The 14,288-nt window shown below is 37.0% G+C and overlaps 1 protein-coding gene across 3 annotated transcripts in view; it reads left to right on the top strand.

The window, feature by feature from the left end:
* PKN2 (protein kinase N2) overlaps window positions 1–14,288 on the top strand; it is a 70,459-nt gene that overhangs the window by 37,811 nt on the left and 18,360 nt on the right. For all 3 annotated transcript variants that reach the window (XM_081946062.1, XM_081946063.1, XM_081946064.1), the window contains exons 3-8: window positions 2,671–2,822; window positions 4,023–4,140; window positions 6,437–6,582; window positions 6,673–6,886; window positions 9,011–9,196; window positions 12,677–12,786. In XM_081946062.1, coding sequence (XP_081802188.1) covers window positions 2,671–2,822; window positions 4,023–4,140; window positions 6,437–6,582; window positions 6,673–6,886; window positions 9,011–9,196; window positions 12,677–12,786 — 926 coding nt within the window. The remainder of the gene's footprint in view (window positions 1–2,670; window positions 2,823–4,022; window positions 4,141–6,436; window positions 6,583–6,672; window positions 6,887–9,010; window positions 9,197–12,676; window positions 12,787–14,288) is intronic.

The following is a 14,288-nucleotide window of genomic DNA, read 5'->3' as shown; positions in this document are numbered from 1 at the left end:
TTAATTTGCATTTATTTATTTATTTATTTATATGAGCCAAAAACGGGGGGTGGGTGGGCTGTTTCGGGAGGCCAAAACAGGGCCGTATTCAGTCTATAAGATGCACAGACATTTCCACCCACTTTTTTTTGGTGGGGGTGGGTGGGTAAAAAGTGTGTTGCATAGTCCGAAAAATACGGTACATAATTTTGTATATTTTGTTTCCTCATCCACAGCTTCCTTCCCTTTATTTCACCAAGCATCTTTTCCCATGGTTTGGTGCACTTCTTTGAGTTCATTCTTTCCACTCTATTCTAAGCGGCTGCCACATTTTTCATTTTTTTCACCTTTTTTCTTCATTCTTTTGGAAGTTAATATGTTCTTTAATATTTTTGCATACAGAACTGAGACTTCTTGTTTTGCTTTCATTCTAGCTTCTTTCACCTCTCCCTTTTTTCTATGCCCATTTTTTTTTCTCAAAACCCATTCTTTCATATTACTAATTGGAAACACTTTACACTAACTTTGCCTTCTAAGATCCAACATTCCTAAACTAAACTGAATGTCCGTAACTTCCTTTAAATCTGTTAGGTAAAACACCCAACATAAGGAATTTTGCAAGCGACTGCTGTTGTCAAGGGAAATTATCAGCAATTAAGATTATCCAAAGATTTGTCTGTGAGCTTTTATCCTGAAGCCTCAGAAGGAATATTTAACTAAAGCCCTGTTAACTGTGTAAACATAATAAAAAGAGAAGTGCTTATGTTTTGGTATAATATTTTTATGGACAACAAACTACAGTGCCTTCCCATTCCATATTATTTCAAAATAGCTTTACAACACTTTCAGGTGCCAACACAGTGACCTCAATATTTAAATATATATCTAGACGTTCTGCCTATAAATAATAATTTAATTGGCCTTGTTATTCCACATTTGGAAATCCACCTACTTGATAAAATATATCTGTAACCATTATATTAGCAGTGTTTTCATGATCATTTTGCAGACACACAGTCTTAAGAATTTGACACATTCCAAACTAAGATTTTAGTATTTGCTAATTCAGTGTTTGCCTCAACTTTATAGAGCAGTGATGGCAAACCTTTTTTGGCTCGCGTGCCACAAGTGGGGGGAGCGCAGGGGGGTCGAGTGCGGGCGTGCCGCACCCATAATGCAACACGCGACCCCCCAGTGCGCATGCGTGCACAACACGCGACCCCCCCATTTTTACATATTTTTTTTGCCCTCTCCAGGGGCTTTATAGGAGCCTGGGGAGGGCAAAAAGAGCATTCCCCGACCCCCCGGAGGCCCTCCGGAGGCTTCAGGGACTGTCTGGAGGCTTCCCTGAAGCCTTCGGAGTGCTTAAAACCACCCTCCGAGCAAACCGGAAGTGACTTCCGGGTTGCTCGGAGGGTGGTTTTAAGCATTCCGAAGGCATCAGGAACGGTCTCTGAAGCCTCCGGGGGGGCGGGGGAGGCTCTTTTCGCCCTCCCCAGGCTCCTATAAAGCCTCTGGAGACTGGGGAAGGCAAAAAATAGCTTTTAAAAAGGTGAATTCAGCTGGCCAGCGCGCGCATGCACGCTGGCCAGCTGACAGGGCAGCGCCTTGCGTGCCCTGACAAATGGCTCCGCGTGCCACTTGTGGCACGCGTGCCATAGGTTTGCCATCACGGTTATAGAGCATAATGTCCATGAATAATGAAAACTGACTGTATATGCAGACTTTGGAAGTGCTCCCAGGATGGTGAACATTCAATAATTACTAAGCATAATTTAATAATAATTCACTAACAATGATACCTTGTAAAAAAACTAATATAGGTACAGCATTATAATTTGTAAAATTATAACAAGATCTGTTTTTGATTTTTTAAAAGTAACTTCTTCAAAGCTATGTATAAACTTATAATCAAGAGCAATATGCTGTGAATGTGCGTTAACGAAAATGTCAATGGTTGATTGATTAAAGTAAAATTATTGTTTCCCCTTTAAGTGAAGTAGTCAGTGCTTCCGTTTTAGCCCAGGAAGTAATAATATCAAGCCAATGGGAACTCATAAATCTTCAATATATCGTTTGTTATCCAGTAAGCTTCCAGCGCCATGTTTTTTTAAATAAACATTTTAAATATTTTTTTAAAGAAATGAATAGAAAGTTAACCTGTTGCAAAGTAAAACATTTTGCAACAAAACTGTTGAGATTCTCAGTAGTCCCACTGGTAAAGCGGAGAGAGTCATGTGTGGCTAGTTCATCTTTTTGTGAGATTCCATTAGCAAGAATATGGTGTGATGAAAACTTCACTTACTGTTATTTATTTGATTTCCTTTTTATTGTAAGGTTTTAGTTGAAATATCTTTGGTAGCCAAATTATTACTGGTGGGGATTTTTTTGATGGATATTTCAATTGTCTAGGAAAAGTTTTGTAGAATGGCTGTTTTAGGTCACCAAAACAAAAGGTTGTACTATCTTAGTTTTACATGAACAGCTATTTCTACAAACTAACCCTCATTTGAGAAATGGAAAGTGACTACACCGTATAGACTATATGAACAGCAGTATTAAACAAATATATTAACAGCCTAAGCATTACTGCAAAGTTGATAATTTGACTTATAAAAACTTAATGCATTTCTTTTATCATGGAGTATTATTTAGAAAAAATGATGATGGGCATTTGTTTCTCATTTACAGATTGTCCCAGAACTCCAGATACACCAAATAGTGATCCTCGCTTTCCTACTAACAACAGATTAATTGCCTTAAAGAAACAGTTAAATATAGAATTGAAAGTAAAGCAAGGAGCAGAAAATATGATTCAAATGTATTCAAATGGTCCATCAAAGGTAAGACTTATCAGCTCACACAGTTAATCAGGTTTTCAGATGAGGGATTTAAAACTTCACAGTCAAGAGAGACAATATAAATAGATGCATATCAGAGTAATGGATAATTTCCTGTCCTGCTGCTAATTACAGATAATTCATGTTTGAATTCAGTAATACACTATTTAATTTTCATGTTTGGAACAATCTGTTGAGATCGTTACATTTTGAATATCTGATATTACAGAGTGGTGGGTTTGGGGAGGTGTAGAAATCATTATATACTATGTTTAAAAGTTAATTTCTGAGCAAATCACATATTTTGTTGGTATCTATTTGTACCAAGGGGAGTATCTGCTGCTTCTGACAGGATGTACTAGCCGTAGATCATCTAGGGTTATGATACAATTTCCACATCCTCCAGTAATGTGCCCTGATAACATTACCAGTAAATCATATTTGGAAATATTGTTTCTGCACCAAACCATGAAACAGTGTTTATCAGCAATCATAAATAGGAATTCAGTTTTGGCATGTAGAGCATAAACTACAGAAATGTAGATTTCTGCAATAGAATCGAATGTATTACAGTGACAGAGTTGGCAGTTTGAATTGCTTCTTGGTGGTTCACTGACCTTTCTGAAAATCAATTTGTAGCTTTCCAGACACCTTCACTTATATATTAAATTACATTGTTAATCTTGCTGCCGAACTACTAACATAGAAGAAAACTTCTTCAAGTCCTTTCCATTACCTTCAAATTTTAAACTGTATGTGTATATGTTGTGTGATAGAAAGAGAAAGAGTAGTTTTTTAAATATTTTTTTCTTCATTTGTATAAATGCTCTCAGTATTATATACTGCAAAGAAATGTAGTAAAAATCCTGACAATTTCTTTTTGGTTCTGTCTCTTAGAGGCTGCATTATTCTATTGGCATTAGTGCTCTAATTTCTAAATTATTCTGGATGAAATAAAAATAATAAAATAAATTTAAACAATAAGGGTGTATTTGTTGCCTATACCTGATATAGCCAAAAAAAAATTTTTAAATGTATTGGTAGTTGTTGCACAATAGTTTTTAAACCATACTGATTTCTGAATTTTGTTCAGTTTGTCAAAATTCATATTCTGAAAAGAGAGCGTGAATTGTTGGTACTTAAAACTCATTGGAGAATTCAAATTTTAGAATCACATAACTGCTTTTTCTTTCTTTTTTTTAGGATAGAAAGCTGCTTGCAACAGCTCAGCAGATGCTTCAGGATAGCAAGACAAAAATTGAAGTCATAAGGATGCAGATTCTTCAAGCAGTGCAGACTAATGAATTGGCTTTTGATAATGGTGAAACTTTAGAGAGAAAACCTTTCACTTAACTCTTTCTAGAATCTTCTAACTAAAAACTTTCATGGGACTTTTTAAAAAGTCCCAAGTCCTAACTACCACATACTACAAGGCCAGATCAGTGCTCAATCAGTCTTCTTCCTCTCCCATTAGTCTAGGAATCTGTACTACAGTTTAACATAAGATATTCTGAAAAGGCTCATTAACCAGGCTCCTGTATTCTTCTTCTACAACTGGTTGACAAACATGGGTATGCACACACCACCTTGAGAAAATCATAACTTCCTGCCTGTGTTGACTCCCTGTGGCTCATGTCAAATCCTAATGTTGTCATCTAAATCCCATTTTTGTAGTAATGTCTCTGGACTGCTCAGAACTCTCTGTGTTACTATTACACCGCATTCTGGATAAAGTTTATGCAGAATAGAATATTACGGAGGGGGGGGGGATCTCTCTTATGAGTATAAGTTTTCCATCCATTCCTCGTTAACAGTTTAAATGTCCTTATTTATTATTTATGTTATTTACTAAACAAACTTATATAGCTGCCCCTCTTCCAGAAGAAACTAGACATTGAACAGAATAAAACCACAATACAGTAAAAACAACAAGCTATTTAAAATAAGAAACAATATTGAAAGCCCAGTAAAACTTGCGTTCTTCCAACAGCCACCCCATGCCTTTCCATTAGTATCCTAACCCAAGCACCTGGGGGGGGGGGGGAGAAACCAAGTCTAAAAACCCACAGGATAAGGGATAGGGTCATATCTCCAGGGCAAGGCTGTTCTGTAAGGGAAGTGCCATGACAAAGCATGCTTCTGAGGCCTCCAGGACCTGAAGTATGCCTGGTTTCCTCCACAGGACTTAAAGTATTCCTAGCCTGCCAGATCTAGTAGGATAAGCAGAAACCATTGGGTTGTCCCACAGATAACTCTCTCCCATTCCAAGTGAGAGTTTAAAAGTATACATGCCTGGTGCATTTAGATGTCATGTGACAAACCCATCAATCAGTAGGCTTGGGTAAGAGTGCTACTGGCTTGCTACTGTTTCTTGTAGATGAGCCAGTGCTGTAACTAAGCCTGTTAAAACTAGACTAAGAAAGATGGACTAAGAACACTGTTAAAAGCTTTTTGCATACACACTTGTATATTGTGTGTCAAAGATGATTTCCATCTATTGCAGCCAGCTGAATTAAGACAGGTGTGAATTACTGAAAAAGTAATAGCATTGTATATTGTTATCACTAAAAATACAGACATAACTAAATGGCCAAGAATAGAAAGTCAGAAGTAACAAAAAGAGAACTTTTTGTTAAGCAAAGGGAATTGAAAGGTCAGTAGTTTATGCTAGAGATAAACAGTTGCTAAGGGTTGGAGACAGGAAAAGTAGATGATACGTTGTCAAAAAAAAAAAGGAGGGGGGAGAGAGAGGTAGTTTCTCCAGTGTGGAAACTGGAAGACTGTGAATTCTACTCCTGCCTTGGGCACAAAGGTAGATGAGTAACTCAGACCAGTCACTCTCAGCCCTAGAAAGAAGGAGGCAGTGGCAAACCATTTCCAAAATCTTGCCAAGAAAACTGTAGAGGCTTGTCCAGGCAGTCACCAGGAATCAATACTGACTCAAAAACACATGCACGCACCAAAAGATATTATCTTATGCTCATATAGTCGTTCAATAGTGTGCAGGTAAAGAGATCTCTGCTGTTCAAATGTATAGGTGTTTGTGTGTAAATGAAATTCCTTGTGTCCTTTGTAAAGTTTAGAAAATTAATGCAGTGGATGTCTGCCCACACCAAGATGGATTTTTAAAGTTGTTTCAGTTGGAATTTGCTCTGCCATGAATCTGTTGGCAAGTAAAACACCCCTATTCAAAAATTCTTGGTGGACTTTTCTTAATTTGTAGGTGAATGTCACATTAAGATCTACAGAACTTAAGAGAACCATCCCTTGAGTGCTTAGTTTGCTTCATTTATCTATCTATACACCCAATTTTATATGGCTAAATCTCTATTAGACCTGTAAAACAGAAGCCATGGGATTGGATTCAAGCTGGACAAGATAGCAGATGTGGAGTCATAACACAAACTCTTCTTTTGTATGCACATGTAACATTGGCACACGTACAAAAGAGGGCAGACTTGCCTGCTTTAATGCCCTCTCTCCCCAGAAAGGTCACGTGAACTGTAATACATCTATTAAGTGTCGCTCCCCCCCCCCCATTTTTATTGGGTAGTGTAATATACTAATAGTTCAATGTATTAGTTAGTACTAATTTTTGTTTATTTTTATATGTATAGCAAAGCCCGTGATAAGCCCTCTTGAGCTTCGAATGGAAGAATTGCGACATCATTTTAGGATAGAATATGCAGTAGCAGAAGGAGCCAAAAATGTTATGAAGTTGTTCGGCTCTGGAAAAGTTACTGACAGAAAAGCGCTTTCAGAGGTAATTTTTATGTAATAAGTGAAATTTAAGTGTAAGCATGTTAAAAGAGTTTTTCCTAATTTATTTTTTTTCTCTGTTTAACTGAATAAGGCTCAAGCAAGATTTAATGAATCAAGCCAGAAGCTGGACCTCTTGAAGTATTCATTAGAACAAAGGCTAAGTGAACTCCCTAAAAATCATCCCAAAAGCAGTATTATTAAAGAAGAACTGTCACTTGTTTCATCACCAACACTAAGTCCACGGCAAAGTATGATATCTACACAAAATCAGTATAGTACCCTGTCCAAACCAGCAGCATTAACAGGTTTGTTGTGGCCTTAATAGCTACATATTTTGTGTGCTTCGGTTTCTAACTTGAAAATATTTGTTACATTAAAAGATACAATGCAGTTTTGTACATTCAGGAATATCTTTAAATATAAAAGGGCATAGCAATCATACTTAAATATGTATTATCTCTTAGAAAATGAGCAGTGGCTATTTTTGGCCAAGTTCTTGTTTGCATTAATAGCATCATAGCAAGCATTTCAGTTGCTTGACTAAATTCAGACTTTTAAAGGTTGGCTATGTGTAAATTGCTTATGAAGATGATCAGTGAAGGGGAAATTTTTTATTTTAACACAGAGGTCTCTACATATTTTTATTATGGGATCCAGCCAATGAAACAGTAACTTATTATCAGAGAGTCTGATAAATGAAAGAATTGCATTGTATAACTTGCTAGAATCTGCAAGTCTAGTTATTGCCTAAAGGATTCTAATTCAAAATATTTGAATCATTTATTTAATGCATCTAATTTCTGGAATGTTTTTTTAAAGTTTTTGTATCATTATTCCTTATATTAGGAAGTATCGCAATGAAATCAGAACATAACCTCATAGCCATTCAGTTGTGATGAGAATTTAAGTTTTTCCCTAACACATTAAAACTCAATAATACGAAGAGAATTTTAAACAGCAGCAGTGCATAACACTGTATCTCTCATTTGCTTGTGCTAGTGTGCTTTCAGATTAAAGTAATTAAATATAAAAAATTAAGAGTAGGCATTACAGAAGAAAAACTCTCTGCACGAGGATTATGAAATTTGAGACTCTGTAGTCCAACAGTTCCCCTCGACAATCTGTGCAGTCTTCTGTAATTGCAGCTTTTCATAAAGGAAATAAATTCCAAGATATCTTGTATGCTTAATGAAGATCTTAAATATATCCCTGCAGACTTTATTTGCTAACTTGAAGCAGGTGTTGAATAAAAAACTCTGATCCTAATATGTTGTTTACTAAATTATTTAATAAACAACCAAATTAGAAGCAGTAGCACAGCTGTTAGCTTATATTTCCCAAATTAACTTTAGTTTTTAAACTAAAGTTGTAGCAGAAATTGTTGATTCTCTGAATGTGCCTAGGTGTTGTTTGTGTATGTATATGCAAATACGCAACAATACATTGATCAGCACAGGTTAAATATGTAGAATCCCATTTTGCCATTTCTGTCCATTATTATAGAATTACCAGATTGAGATTATGCAAAAATAGAATATAAATTGATTTCTTTTCTTCATGTTTTATCCACATTAAATCATAATATCTAAGAGAAATTAATACATAGATGCACACACACACACACACACTACATACATGAATGCAAAAATCTATTAACATACATACCATGTTTCCCCAAAAATAAGACAGGGTCTTATTTTCCTTTTACACTTGAAATAAATATTTGGACTTATTTTCAGGAAGGTCTTATTATTTTTGAGGTGCAGGAGGCGGCGAGCATGGTCAATTCATGGCTGCTGCTGTGTTGCAATATTTTCGGGGAGGGCTTATTTTCGGGAGGGCTTATTTTAGTGCATGCGCTCAAATGCCTGATTGGGCTTATTATCTGGGGAGATCTTATTTTCGGGGAAACAGGATAAGTACCATGTTTGGACAGGGTTTCCTGCTCCTTGCAATGTTTGCCTGTTTTGGGGTGGGGGGTGGGTGGGTGGGAAATGGTACATGAGGCAGATTGTTAGGCAATTAGAATGGACTCACTGATACATTATGTAAAAACCATAGTTTAAAAATACTTATCAGCATTCTGTAACTAGCTGCGTTGACACAAGCTTAGACAGAACAATCATAAAAGTTCATGTCAGGTCACTATGAACGCATATTAAAATTACTGGGACTTGCATCAGTAGCTAAATCCAGTTCATTTCAGTAGGTTTGTTCTAATTTTGGATTCAACCCACATTCTTCTAGTTAAAGCTTATATATTTAAGAGCTTTTAGACTGCCTCATAAATATGAAGTTTACAGAGTATTAAGATTCCTGCCCACACAGAATGACATTATTTATGCTGATGCCATTTATCAATTGCTTGTACTTGCTTAAGCTGGTGTTTTAGTAATTATATGAGTTAAGACAATCTGATCTCATTTTAGGTACTCTGGAAGTTAGGCTTATGGGTTGCCAAGATATCCTGGAAAATGTCCCTGGTAGATCAAAAGCAACATCCTTCACTCTACCTGGATGGAGTCCAAGTGAAGCCAGATCATCATTCATGAGTCGAACAAGTAAAAGCAAAAGTGGCAGTTGCCGAAACCTCCTGAAAACAGATGATTTATCCAGTTCAGTACCTTTTTAATGTTTTTCCCCTTCCTTTTCAGAAGCACTTTTATGAAATCTCTTAGGAAAAGTAACTATATGTAAAAATAAACTCAATTTAATCAAATATTCTATTATGATTGTGTTTCAAGGTTGTGCGGTAGTTTGAATTTGAAAGTAAAAGAAAAGCACTTAAAGAGCACCCATTGCACAACTTCTGTGGTTGTCTAAGTCAGTAAAGCAGCCAGGCCCTTTCATTAGCCGAATGATTCTAGTAAAAGAAATATTTGGTTTAGGGAGTTTTGTGCCTCTGGCACTTCAAGCCAATTGTTCATTATTATAATTAAAGGTGCACACTACTGAATGTTAGCAGTAGTTCACAACAACATGGATCTCTATGAAATGCCCATGGTAAAATAAATTAAGTCCAGTAATAATATAATACACAAAACATAAAGAGTTAAGAATCAGTAAGATCCAGTTTTAGATTTCTTGGCACTCAATCCCAAAGTTCCTCCCCAAGAATGTAGTCTTCACTGCCTTCTAGGCGGCCACAATTGAGAGGGCTAGCCTAGCTTTTAGACAAAAGCTAGATTTCACAATCTAGGTGTCATAAATTGAAAAAGAGTGATTTCTCAGTCACCGGAGATAGAGCTATGAAATTCCCTCTCTTGTAGGCCGAAAGCAGGCTTAGATGTTTGCATTGAGTGGAGGGTGATCCTCTTCATTACTCTTCGGTTTTCCTTCTAGAAAAGTAGGAGGGCTTTCTCCTTCTCTGCTCCATCTTGGACTGAAAAACTATCTTTAATTAAACAAAAATGAAAGCCCAGTAGCAGAAACCATTTGTCTTATCTTGCTTAGGAGAATTTTCCCACCTTTTTTTTTTTGTTCTTCTGTCTTTGCAAACTGCACCTGGAGGCATTTTGACCATGGTAGTAGGCTCTCCAGAACACCTCACAATCACAGCAGAGTTTACAGAATCTGGAGTATGACTGCCTGCATAAGATGCCACAGATAACATGAGGCAAGCCCACGGAAGCCATGGAATTTAAGTCTTGGTCCCAAGGCATTGAAATCACCCAACCCCCAAAAGCATACTGTCTCCAGTACCAGCCCAGATACCAGATCAAGAAGCCCAGAAAGGGAGTTAGTTGAGTGACAGGATAGCCAGCTAACCAGAAGTGTAGCCACTACCAGCCTGTTCCCATATCCTGTGGCCTTAGGTCTTCATATCCAAAGCACTACCCTGGTATATTCATGCAGACTGATGTCTTCAACAATTCTTTCTATTGGCCCATGAAATGTTTCTATATTTTTCTACTATTTCAAGAATCACTAACGGTAATAAGAATCTTCATTAAAGAAAAAGAAAAAACTAGGTTGGGTGATGTCCTTCCTACAGTTGGCCATGCTAGCTGGATTTATAGTTCAATGCAGTGATGTGCAAAATATTCTAGGAAACACGGAATATGTATCTAATCCTCTTTGTATGCCTATCTGACCATTCAGGGCCGGCAGTTTGGTGGAAGTTATGTCTCTGGAATATAAAGTAGTTGATAATATTTTAGGTATAATCCGGCCCTCTATCCAAGTTTTGCAGAAAACCATCATGAAGGAAAAACAATGTAGTTTTTACCAGAATGTATTGTTCACAAAATGGAATGTTTTGTACATCCTTAATTTGATGATGTCAAATTAAGGGTGGAAGGTTCTCTTTTCTGTTGGGAGCCAGTGATTGGGATATTGCAACTCATAAAGCAGAGGCTGCCTCAGATATATTGGAGCAGTTCAGCTAAAATTGAAGTTTAAAATGTAATGAATGAGAAAATGAATTATATTTCCCTGTTGATTCAAAATATGTATTGATTGAACCCCCAATGATTGATGAAATTAATAGCATAAAACCCAAGTGATTTTTTTTTTACAACTCACTCACTGGTGACTTCTTTTTCCACCTCATAATGATAATATTGCAAGACAGGAGTAATAATATGGACTCATACCTATGCCCTGGTATATAGAATTGCTTACCAAGAGTCCCAGCATTCACAGTGCGAATGTAGAAATTGTAGGGTACACAGGTAGTCATTGGGACCAGGATTGTTATTGTAAGTTCGTGCAGACATAAAGCAAGTCATCACATGACTTCAACAATTTATGGCAATCCCAGCAATTCCCATTGTAATTAACTGCAAATCATGGGTTGTTAAACAATTATCCATCCCAATCCAAGCCTTTCCAATTTGATCCCTCACAGCCCCAAGCCTCAATAAAGGGACTGTTTCCAACTACAACTGTCTCCCACCCATCTCTACCTTTTAGTTGCCTGCATCCTGCCTTGTGAGTCAGCAAGCAGCCCCAGAACCTTACAGCTCTGGGGCTGTTTGCCATGTCCCAGGAAGCTGCAGGCACAGCAAGGCACAAGTTGCTGCTGACAAGCAAACTTCTTTTCACCTCTGTTCTTTAACATTGGGCTGGAAAAGATTACTTCACTGCACCTCGGCCATTACCCTTCGATCAGATGAGTTTAAAATTAACTTTGGCATCCCTTTATTTTTCTTACTCCTCACATCAAGGACTTTCACTGCCCCATGCTTTGCACCTGGCTCCAGCCTGCCTCTTCATCCACTGTGGGGTTGTATCTGGAAGTCAGAAAACAAGTGCAACAATAGGCCAGAGAAGCATGTTGAAGATTAACTCTTGCCCTTCCAAAATCCATCTGGCCTCCAATTTGCTTCCAAGGGGCAGGCTAATCTCTAACCATCCTCCATTCCCTTCCCTTCCTAATCTCTTTCTAATCCTGATCCGTAACTGATCTTTATGAGGAGGGAAAGGAGACAGACAGAGGTTAGAATGTCCCTGGTTCTGGGGTTGCTTGCTAACCCACAAGACAAGGTGCAGGGTGGCCAAAGGGGAGAGATGGGGAAGGTAGGCAGGTGGGAGGATTTGGAGCACCCCTGCAGTCAGGAGTTCTGGTGGACTGCAAAGCACCCAGATTTTGTTTACCATTGGGAGCATTGCAATGGTTGCAATTTCTAGCATGGCTCATAAGACCATTTTTCAGCACTGGCATAACTTCAGATGGTTGCTGAACGAATGGTGGGTTGTAAGTGGAGGACTATGTGTATATGGAGAAAAGGGAACCAACATTTTACCTTTCTTTCTAAGAAAAGCTGAGAGGAAAAAAGAAATGAGCTGTGGTTTCTTCTAGTGAGAGAAGGGGGGGGGGGGGAAATGCAGTGCCATAGTTTGGAAAGCATTTGAGCTTTCATACAATGACTTGGAACATTCACACCGAGAATTTTCGTCCACCATTATTGTTGTAGGTTAACCTAAACAAAGATTGTTTTGTTCAGATTAAGTGGAATGTTGTGCTTTACTTACATTTTTGTACAGATTTTAACGGATTTCAAATTATTACTCATTGTCAGGGCTGTTTCTATTATTGTTTTTTGGAACGTCGTCTTAACATTCTAAACTGAATTTACCTAATTTGCTTGCAGATGAAATCTGTGCTGTTTTGAAATTGGATAACACTGTTGTTGATCAAACTAGCTGGAAGCCTATTTCCAATCAGTCCTGGGACCAGAAATTTACACTGGAACTAGACAGAGTAAGTACCTCTTTAATATGTTTACGATGATTTCCAGTTGAGTAATTTGCTTCTTATGCCTAGAGAGATATTCTGATTTGGAATGTAGCTTCCCTTTCCTGAACAGAATAAAGCATTCCAGCTTTCCCAACAAGGATGAAAATATGAGATGGTACTTTACATGAGCAGAAGTACATTCCAGTCATACATCTTTAGGATTCTGCATCAGTGTGCTCATAGTATTTGCAACAAATCATTTATAAGTGCTGAGCTTCTCGTGATACTAGGTAAAGTCATGTAGTAAAACGTATGGAGGGTTTGAGACACATTTTAACTAATTATATGTACTGTTGTAAATCAATTGTAGCTGTTGAAACAATTGGTTCTTGGAGTGAAGTAAAAATATTTAAAAATGTAGATCATAAGTTGGGCAGCATTTCACAAGAAATTTGAGTGACCTGTTCGTACTGGGGCTTTTAAAATACTGAGTATGCTTTTTGTATATAGAGATTTTTTTAAAAAAATATAACGTGTTTTATTTGATGAAGTCAGGAAATAGATTTCCTGAAACTTGAGTCAAAAAGATCCGTTTTTTTGGCTCTGAAAATAATTTTTCATATCTAGTCAATCAAGCATTCCTAAAATAAACAACCTCTTGCCCTGCCAATTTGCTGTTTTCAAAGCCTGCCAGCCAGTCAGTGTAAAGACAGTGAAAGGCAACTGATATTTGGCACTTTTTCAAAAGTTCTTCTCCATGTGGTTTTTAGCTTTGCTCATATGAGTTCAGGACAAGAAGATTTTATATATATTTACAAATATAAAAAAGCAACATTAAAAATAAAAATATGGTTTTCTGCCTGCATGGTCTTCTGTGATGAGCCGAAGGACAGAAAGAGGGAGTAGTGACCTTCCTCCCATATTTAGGCATACCAGGGGTTGTAACACAAATACATACCTATTTCCCTGGCTCAACTGATAAGGAGGCGAGCCTGTGGCTTAGTGGCTAAGACTCCTGCCTAAGATATAATACAGCCCAGGTTCAAATCCCAGTAAGGGTATGGCTAGCTGATGAGAGCTAATTAGCTTGAAATAGATCTATACTAGTCTCCCTTTATTTATTTATCAGTACAAATACAACTCACACACACACACACACACCATATATATATATATATATATATATATATATATATATATATATATATATATATATATGTGTGTTTGTGTTACAACCCCTGGTATGACCTAATATGGGAGGGATATTCATAAATTGAATATATATATATATATATATATATATATATATATATATATATATATATATATATATATATATATATATATATATATTGCCCATATATATATAAATAAATTGAACTGTGTATTAAAATCCCCCTTAAGTTTTTATTTTCTCTTATGGAAGAGATCTTTGTGTAACAGATGTGTTGGAACTTTCAAATCTGCCTTCATCAGATTGACAAATAATATGATCTAATCTGTATATGAAGAGGCCCATTGAGGTC

The sequence above is a fragment of the Natrix helvetica genome (assembly GCF_964273705.1).
Source record: "Natrix helvetica genome assembly, chromosome: 3".
NCBI lineage: Eukaryota > Metazoa > Chordata > Lepidosauria > Squamata > Natricidae > Natrix > Natrix helvetica.
This window is presented reverse-complemented; position numbering and strand designations above follow the sequence as displayed.